The sequence below is a fragment of the Coptis chinensis genome, chromosome 1 (genome assembly GCF_015680905.1).
Source record: "Coptis chinensis isolate HL-2020 chromosome 1, ASM1568090v1, whole genome shotgun sequence".
Lineage (NCBI taxonomy): Eukaryota > Viridiplantae > Streptophyta > Magnoliopsida > Ranunculales > Ranunculaceae > Coptis > Coptis chinensis.
The window spans coordinates 6,413,373-6,422,753 of NC_141456.1; the positions used below are offsets into that span (position 1 = coordinate 6,413,373).

The 9,381-nt window shown below is 36.4% G+C and overlaps 2 protein-coding genes across 5 annotated transcripts; both read right to left on the reverse strand.

The window, feature by feature from the left end:
• Nucleotides 1-302: 302 nt before the first annotated feature.
• On the reverse strand, nt 303-5,343 carry LOC147521702 (putative pentatricopeptide repeat-containing protein At3g25970). Its single transcript, XM_086582207.1, is given in 3 exon segments — nt 303-829; nt 2,940-4,778; nt 4,781-5,343. Coding segments are annotated over 2 exon segments (2,169 nt in total). The 5' UTR covers nt 5,232-5,343; the 3' UTR covers nt 303-829; nt 2,940-3,060.
• A 304-nt stretch (nt 5,344-5,647) lies between these two features.
• EMB1417 (Pentatricopeptide repeat (PPR) superfamily protein) lies at nt 5,648-8,712 on the reverse strand. Of its 4 annotated transcripts, none has more exons than XM_086582440.1 (7): nt 8,636-8,712; nt 8,309-8,364; nt 8,135-8,219; nt 7,944-8,042; nt 7,408-7,551; nt 7,101-7,313; nt 5,648-6,296 (listed from the first exon to the last, which is right to left on the reverse strand). In XM_086582440.1, the coding sequence occupies exons 3-7, from the start codon at nt 8,216-8,218 to the stop codon at nt 5,958-5,960; spliced, it is 879 nt and encodes a 292-aa protein (XP_086438566.1). In that variant the 5' UTR covers nt 8,219; nt 8,309-8,364; nt 8,636-8,712; the 3' UTR covers nt 5,648-5,957. The 4 variants fall into 4 exon arrangements, with proteins under 4 accessions (XP_086438566.1, XP_086438433.1, XP_086438631.1 ...); XM_086582307.1 differs by lacking the exon at nt 8,636-8,712 and adding an exon at nt 8,575-8,593; XM_086582505.1 differs by lacking the exon at nt 8,309-8,364 and having other exon boundaries at nt 8,575-8,711.
• Nucleotides 8,713-9,381: the final 669 nt, after the last annotated feature.

Genomic DNA, 9,381 nt, shown 5'->3' on the forward strand with positions numbered 1-9,381 from the left:
AAACTAGATTCAATGAAAATTTACTTAAGCAATAAACCCAGTAGCCAAAGGTTTTTTAGGTTTGAAGTACACTTACTTTTCCAACGTCCAGTGAAAATATGCCTGCCCGTACATGATCTGGAATTCTGGATTGAAACTAGTAAAATTTCCAGCTCACCCGCAGGCTGTGCGATCGATGAAGTGCTACAATAATTTGGTCTAAAATCAAGTGTAACGACATACTTACAATATATGAAGTAGGCTGTAGGTTTATTCCCCAGTGAACTCCTTTTGTAAAAGCAAGAATCAAGGGCACTTTGTAATTTCACAAAAAGCAATCACTTTATCCTAATCCAAGCACCATTACACAGTGAATTTCCCAATTATATATAGAGATCAATAACCTCAGTTCTTTGTACTTACGAAACTAGAAAAATAGAAAGATGTGGCCTCCAAGCTCACACAGTACAAATGATAAGTATCATCTTTGGAATACTCCGATTCCTTACCTCTTTGGCGGTCTAGCGGCCATGTTAGGCCTTATAGTCTTATCCTTGATCATCCTGATTTGCACCCATCGGAAATCCTCGACTAGTTCAGAGTCAGAAGATATAGAAAAAGCACCAAACCTGTCTCTTCCACCAGCTGAGATGGAACCCAAGATTGTTGTGATCATGGCTGGAGATCACATGCCCACATTCCTCGCTAATCCAGCTTCTGCAGGTGAACATAACCTCCAAGAAGTATAAGATTCTCCACTCATGAGTCTTGAACAAGGTCTAATGATATACTTCTCTAGGAAAACTACTTTTTCCTTCTTCTTTCTGAAAGAGTTCGTGTTGGTGGGTGTCTGCGAGGGAGGGCTGTTACCATGAGATACAACAAAATACAAGTTTTGATTTTATGTTTCTTTTGATTGTATTTACCGGGAATGTGTAAATAATTGAGTACAAATGGATACGATTTTAAATATCTTTTCTTCTCTTTTTAGGCTTAACTAAGATTCTAAATTATTTTCTTGTTCTCTTTTTCTTCTTCTTTTCCTCTCCTAGTGTTGAGTAAAGACACCCTCCTCAGCTAGCCTTATAGTGCAGTAACTGCAAAGAACATTGCAGAGATTCCCTGATTCTTCAGCATCCCGTATCAACTAAAAGATAAAAGTAAACACATCAGCTCTGTTCCTAAATTATTTGACCAATCCACTATGCAAATAGATTGACACATTGCATTACACCAAAATTAGCTCAAGGTTAGAATCCAACTTATCTACCACAGGAAGCAAGAGCAGAAGGATCAATATATGTTTTTTTTTTTTTTTATCAGTTAAGTATAACTTTATTAATATAATTAAAGATAGGTACATAAGGATGAGATATCCTCCATTATATGCATATAGAAAAAGAAAAGAAAAGAAAAGAAAAACCATTGCTCTTGCATATAGAAAAAGAAAAGTAAAGAAAAGAAAGCAGAAGGATCAAATATGTCATTTACCAAGTGACAAAACAAAGTATACCCCAACAAAAATAAGCAACAAGGATACACATTTTTCCTCCTAAAACTTTTTCAGCATATAAATTTACTACTTTTAAAAAAAAAACCATATATGAGTCTAATTATTGCGAAAGTACAACGTAATTAACCATCTAAGCAGAATGTGAATAAATCATTAAATCTCAAATATAAAATCAGGTGGAACAACAAATTTATGTGTAGCAGCCTAAGTTACATTGACACGGATACGTGTGTCCATATCCGACACAGATATGAAGTGTCTGACACGGTAAAATATTAAAATTCGAGATATCACATACAATATGTGTCCATGGTGTGTTCGACATGGACTTGTGGATATGTATCCGACACAGATTACTTTTAAAATATGGCATGTCCATGTAACATAGGTAGCAACTATACTCATGGTTTTCCTGACTTTTCTGAAAACTTTGTCCAGCAGAAACGGATATGCGGAGAACCTTCATGAATGAGCATACAGAGTGCACTGTCAGATTAGAATTAATTTGGTCTACTACTATACTTAATTCAAGCACTAACCCTCCATGTTTGACAATAATGAAATTACTGTAGTTCTAATGAGACGCCAAGACTCGAATATGTAACGAGACAGATTTAATGATTCTACACACCAATGATTTTATTGGGAAGAAACAAAGAAAGTATTGGGAGGGTGAGAAATTTGAAAAGAAAGCAACCATAATGGAGTAGTAAGTAAAAAGGTGTATGTTTCTTTCTTAAACTATGGATTAGATTATTATAAAGGGAGTAATAAGTGAGCAACATTTCCATAAGGTCATAACATTGAGTGGGGACCAGGGAACACTTGTGATTATCTGTTCCACCAGTTTTACATTCTTTCATATTTTCCTTGTTAAAGTTACAATAATTTTTTTAAATTACAATAAAAATAGTTACAAGAAATGAGAAATTTCTCATAGAATTTGACCTTACCACATACTCTTTCTTATCAACATCTTGACCTATTTTTAATGTGCTGCAGCTATTGGAATGTTTGCATATTTGACCCAAGCAACTACATGGGTCATACAGAAACTGAAAAAAAACAGAACCTACATCATTCTTTCTTTTCTTGTCTAAGACATACAGGAAAAGACATAGCATGACATAAACACTAGTGCTGTACTTGAAAAATGTAAGATGAGTAGCTTATGTAATACATGATAAAGGCATTATTTAAAAATGAAAGCACGTATAAGGAAACTTTCGGAAAACAGAAATTCATTGCACAGTTACCAATAATAAGTAGGGATGCAATCGGACGCCTCAGTCTATCACTATTCCTATTGCCAATTCTAAATTCTTATTTTTCAGAATAACTTGATCATTTATTGAGATAAATGAATTAGTAGCTTCTAGCTTGTCATTAAATCAATAATTAATCTCAGTTTACATAAGAAAACACTATAGTCAAGAACTGAAGATACCTTTAATAATTTGGTTTGAGGGGTTTGATGTGTACTGCATGCCGACTTCACTTCATTGGAGAAGGCAGAACTCTTAAGATCGAATGCATCTTAAGCTTTATGGAAGAGACAACTATATTTTTCAATAAGAACTACCAAAGTCAAAACTACAGATGTGGAAATCTACATCTCCACAGCCACTGAGCCAGTTAATCTCCTCCACCAGAGCTCCTAAAATTAGATAGATTTCTTCACACTGAGTGTGTAACCGATCTTCAGCATTAAAAGCATGTACCTCATTCTTCACCTCAACCCAACTCCAACCAGGAACCTTTTTAACCTTTCTCTCCCTCATCACCTTCTTAACATTAGCCCTTTCATCCCATCTTCCAAGATTTCCATACATGTTTGATAAAAGAACATACGTGCAGTGCTCTTCAGGTTCCAGGACTAGCAAAAGTTTTGCTACATCACTAGCCAATTCAATGTCACCTTTAATTCTACACGCGCCCAACAAAGTCTTCAATACCATTGCATCGGGTTCAAATGGCATTGATTTAACCAATTCTTTTGCTTCACTAAGACGTCCAGCCCGTCCAAAGAGGTCAACTCCACAAGCATAATGCTCCATTCGGGGTGGAATACCATAATCAATTTCCATGGATTTCAGAAACTGAGAACCTTGTTCAACCAGTCCGATGTGACTACAGGCAGTGAGAACTGCAACAAACGTTATGTGATCTGGTTTTACTTCTGTCTCTTGCATTCTTGAGAAAAGCTCAAGTGCTTTTTTACCTAGCCCGTGTTGAGCGTAGCCAAAAAGGATCGAGTTCCAAGTGATCGCGTTGTCTTTTGGAGTTTCTTCAAAGGATTTTCTAGCATCCTCAATGATTCCACACTTGGAGTACATGAATATCAATGAACTAGCTACAAAGTCATTAGTTTCGAACCCCGACTTAAGGACCAAGACATGAACTTGTTGACCCAATTGGAAGGTTGCCAAATCTGAGCATGACCGGAGAACAGCAGAGAGGGAATAGTGGTCAATCTCAAGAGGCATAGACCGCATCCAAGCAAAAAAATTTAAGGCATCTTCGCTCAAACCATTCTGTGAGAATCCAGTTAGTATTGAGTTACGAGAAACACTGTCCTTAGATTCCATAGAATTGAACTGGTTTAATGCATCTACCATGCATTTGTCACTGACTTTTAGATACATGGAAATTAATGAATTACCGACTGGTGTTGCTTGCTCAAAACCCCTTTTAACAACCAATCCATGCAACGATTTCCCTTGGTTTTGATGATCTGGTCCAGTAGAAGAGCTTATGACACTAGTATATGTATACAAGTCTCCTACAATTCCAAGCCTTTGCATTTCAATGAAGAGCTTATAAGCAAGAGCTCCATGATCACGCACTACATAAGCAGCGAGCATGGAATTCCAAGTCACCAGATCTCTTATACCAACCGCTTTTTCAAACACCCTTTTGGAATCTTCAACAGACCCACACTCAGAATATGCACTAATAGTGGCATTCAAAGCAGTTACATCACATACCCGGTCAAACTTTATAACCTTCGCATGAATTTGTGTTGTTAGCTTGTAAAACCTAGGGTCATCGAGCAACGTCAAAAGGCTAGCAAATGTACCATCATCAGGACTCACACTCTCTTTCTCCATACACCCAAGAAGCCTAAAAGCCATCCGACGGTCACCTAACTGCACAAACCCTGCAATCAATGCATTCCACGAAACCGCATTGCGTTCCGGTATGTACTCAAAAACCGCATAAGCATCCCATATTCTCCCACACTTGGAATACATATCTAAAAGCGCACTACCCGAAAAACACTCGTCTCGAAACCCGTCTTAACAATAACACAATGCACTTGCTTCCCAATATCAACACAACCAATATAAGCAATACCCTTTAAAACACTTCCAAAAGTATATTGATCAAATTCAAACCCGCCCCTCTTCATAATTTTCATAACCTCTAAAGCTTTCTCGTAGTCCCCAACGTTTACGTAACCGGTTACTATTGTATTCCAAGTAACGGTATCTCTTTGGGGAATTTCGTCGAAGAGTTTGTGAGCAGAGTCGAAATTCTTGCATTTTGCGTACGAGCTCAAGATGTTGTTGGCTGTGTATGTGTCTATAATTGTTCCTTGTTTTATTGCTTGAGTGTGGGTAGTTAATACCGTTGGTGAAACAGTTGGTTGTGTGTGTAACGAGTTTGTAAATAAGTAACTGACATAACTGTTTTTCTGAAAGAATATTCTGTTCTTTACCCTTTCAAGGCAAAACATGTAAACAAAATTAAATTATTTCCTTGGTCTCTCCACAGGTGCTGCTCTCATTCTGTTTGTTACAACTTTCACGATATTTTTCGGAATGTAAAAAAATCGATATATAAGAGACAACTGAACTTCAAACCTGATCACGTGCCGACGATGGTATCAGAAATTATACTAGATACTGCTATACAGTGGGGGCGTGAGCGGAGAAAGAGAGGGAGAGAGACGAAGAAAAGAGATGACAGAAACCAACCAAATGACTTTTGTCCGCATACCCTTTTGGCCCAGAACGTTCGCTTTGCTTACTTGATCAGTATTGAACATTTGAACCAAGTAGCATTCTTGTTTCTGGATTTGAAAGAAATTTGTATACAAATACTACTGCACTGCTTTCAGCTGTTAAAGAGCCGAAGCCCATATCGGTAGTCTGATATTCACATCATCCACTGATTTATCATGGGCCACACTAATGGCTGAAACATCAAGAATTACAAATTTTGGTATGAACATAACAGAACAATATTTGTACAATGATTCTCTTAGTGCGGTTGCGGCAATGGTGCACCATCGAGTAAGTATACAGCGTGTTTGACAATTTTGAACTACACAAGACACTTGTAAATGCAGATGTGAAACATTAGAATAAGATAATTCACATCAGGAAAGCCTTAAACTCACCCTCAAAACACAATAGTACAAATTCTGTAGGTCAGTGGTGGAGTCTGCTTCCTTCAAGCACTAATTAACTTCCTCATCAAATTCATTTATGTGATTATTTGCTTCGTCATTGACTGCATCTACATCTGTATTAACGACCTCATCAGGTTCACTTAAATTGTCCTTGGCCTCTTCAATATACCCATTTTTATGTTTGGCTTCCTCAAGTAGGCTTACTTGTTTTGCAAGTACCTTGACACGCTTTCCCTTAAAGTACCGATATTCCCATTTGGAGGGAGGATATTTCTGCTTCAACTTTTCATATTTGTCTAGCATCTCCAACTTCTGGAATACATCTCCAACCATTGATACTATAGCGTCGTTTGGTCGAACACCAAGTTCTTCCATGTCAGCAAATACCTATCAGCAGCACAGACCAAAGGAAAACATTGTGATCTTCATGTTATCAGACAATAACCTAATATATGCAATTTTCACAAATTGAACAACTTGGCAACAGTTTCAGAGTGGAAAAATTCCATTTATTATTCATTGGACGAAAAAAGGCAGAAACCTAGTAATAATGCAGTGAAGCTAACAATTGAAGCTCAGAAACAAACAAAGTACAATCTTATAAATGGAACTGAGATTAGTGATAGCTTGGCACCAAAACAAAGGCTACCAATACAATGTAGGACGACCTTCTGGAAAAAACATATAATACTACCTTCAAATAGCTTTCTCCTCAACCAGATGTAAATAAAGTATTTACTAGAAGCTTAGTCTATGTTTACTTGCTCATTGGCTCATGACAGTAGTTCAACTTAATTCTGAGGGAAACTGAGATCTGGTCCACGTGACAGCACATTCTCCTATCAACTTGGAATGATCAGTGTACTTAACAGATTCAAATTCTATTTGGACATCAAACAAACAACCCGACCTCTGGTATCATCACCCAAAGGTTTTACCGACTTTGCTAGTCGCTTGCTTGGTCTTTTCCACTTTACTTATTTGTTCTCCTATTTTCCATGTTGTCCTACATCGTACCTCTTCTACTATCAGTACATATTATTTGGGTTTAAGAACAAAGACCTCAAACTAGAATTTGTGCCATGAACCATACAAAAAGATATTTACCTACATAATTTAGAGAAGAAAAATAGTGAAGATACAAATTCTGTGAATTTTTTTTATAGTTAAAGTGAAATGGTAGAGAAATACCTCAAACATCTTATCATGCATACCCCTGCTATAGTAAATCGAAATCATTTTATTGAAGAAAATACGAGGCAAGTTTTCTAGATTCTCTGAAAATACTTGTCCCCAAAGTTCTTCAGCTTCATCAAGTCTTCCATCTTCAGCCAAAGCATTTAATAACATGAAATAGCTACCCTTTGTCCTCCCTTGACCTTTGCTGAGCATCCATTTTGTCACCTATGCCCAGAAACTCCATTTTATTGATAATTCTATCTGTGGATGAATGTGGGAAGGGTCTATTAGCAATTTATAAATGGATAATGTATCGTACCTGAATAATCCGTTTCCATTCTTTTTCTTCTTCAAGAGACTTCAAAGCTTTCTTTACTGTAATCAAAGGAAATTCCAGTTCCCAGGCAATAAAAGCATCAAGGGCCCCATAGACTTCCTCCTTGACATTAGACAATCCTTTGATCTATATAAATATGTCCAAAATGTAAAGTCAGTTATCATTCATCACTAGCATTCCAATCAACTTGAATTAATCACTTCTGAATAAATTTTAACCTTTGTCTCTTCACGTGAATGTTAAAATCAATATTTATGCTTAAAACCATCACGATTCTAATCAGGTGTTCCAAATAAGGTCATGTAATCTGGTTGCATACAAAATTAGCAGGTCCAACTGAGAGCTTATCGTTACTTAAATTTGGAATAAGCAGAGTTTTGTAATTATTCAGCCATATTTTGAAAGCGGCCACCAAATCAGATCGGTGCGCTTTAGCTCAACAAGTTATGTAAAGTGCTAATATGATATCTTCTATTTCTATCAAATGAGGGGTTGTATAATGGCTATAAAATACTTACACAGTCTACAAGCTTCTTTGATTTGGAAATAGTGCCTATCTTGGTTCTAGATTTCCACACTCTAGGATATCTCGGCCGAGGACCTTTTGCCGCACAAACCTATAAATCATCATAAATCTTGCAGTGAGACTAGGAACAAAAACTAGTGCAGTTGCGCAAAATGTAAATAATAGTTTCTCAATGAAGCTTACTATAACACTGCTTGGCTTGCAGGAAATGTTCACTGAATCTAACTTTGTTGACAGAAATACCGAAGAATACTTCAAAGTAAGCATCCTGGAAAAAAAAAACACAAACAGACTCCGTTAGGGAAAATGTTGAGGAAGTGGAATTTTCAGAAGATAATGAAGTACGAAAAGGTTTACCGGTAAAACGGTTGAACCCGCAAAGAAGATGGGAAAGTTGTGGTACTGTTTGTTAGCTCTAGACAAGAAAAAAATAATAATAAAAAACTATAAATTGTAATTAGTAAATCTTCATGTCTCCTCTAATTTTGATTTTGTAATATATTATATATGGCTTATTAAAATAGTGGATTTTTTTTTTAATGACGAGTTACTGAACAAAAATAACTTAAGCAATTGTTTTATGCAAGAATTGAATCTTGATAAACCCAATGCTAGATAATTACGTTTGACTCCAATGTAATATTGGGATGTATATAATGGAAGAGCTGAAGAGAGAGAACTAACCAACGAGACGTTGAAAAAACAGGTGCTAGGAAGAGTTTATGGAGCGAGTGTTGAGACTTGAGAAGCTCAACTGAGATATGTCTGTTTCTTCCACTTCGAGTGTGACTCAAAACTGATGTTTTCGCTAAACATGGGCCTGTCTTAAACATGGGCCTGGGTGTTTTGGTTAGTGGAAGTTTGGAATCCTTAATGTCCACTCATAGAACATCTGATGGTAACAATTAACAACCCCCATTTCTTTGCTGAAGTAAAAAAAAAAAACTCATAAAACCTAGTTTAAATGAATTGTGATGATCACATCTGTAGAAATTTAATTGTCAGGATCTGTTTATGAGATTTCTGACTAGCAAAATTCCGACACTGATGCTAAAGTTTGGTCTGAAATTCCAGTTTTACACATAGTTCAAGATTTCGGAATTATAGGAATTCTGAAATTCTGAGATTCCGTTTGAAATCATGAATTATGTACTTTTTCAGCCTGTTGGAATTTTGAGATTCTTTTTGAATTTTCAATTTTCCATGCTGGTTTCCTAAAGTGTCACGTGCTAGTATTATTTCAAGGTGCATCTAGTTGTGGATAAATAATACGTGACCTTATTGGCCTTTATATCATTCTAATGTGGCTGTTAGAAGACTCCTAAATTTAGTTGGGTGTTAAATTTGGCTAGTGTGATAAATTCAGCTAAATTTGTGATCGTCTAAGAATTTAGCAGCAGACATAATAAGTTTCGAAGAGACGGACGATA

Excerpts from the sequence above, each read along its gene's own strand:
- EMB1417 (XM_086582440.1), bottom strand. The coding sequence starts at position 8,218 with ATGCTTACTTTGAAGTATTCTTCGGTATTTCTGTCAACAAAGTTAGAT. Across the intron at positions 7,552-7,943 it reads CAAAGAAGCTTGTAGACTGT|ATCAAAGGATTGTCTAATGT; the intron begins GTAAGTATTTTA and ends ATATTTATATAG. Across the intron at positions 6,297-7,100 it reads TGCATGATAAGATGTTTGAG|GTATTTGCTGACATGGAAGA; the intron begins GTATTTCTCTAC and ends TGCTGCTGATAG.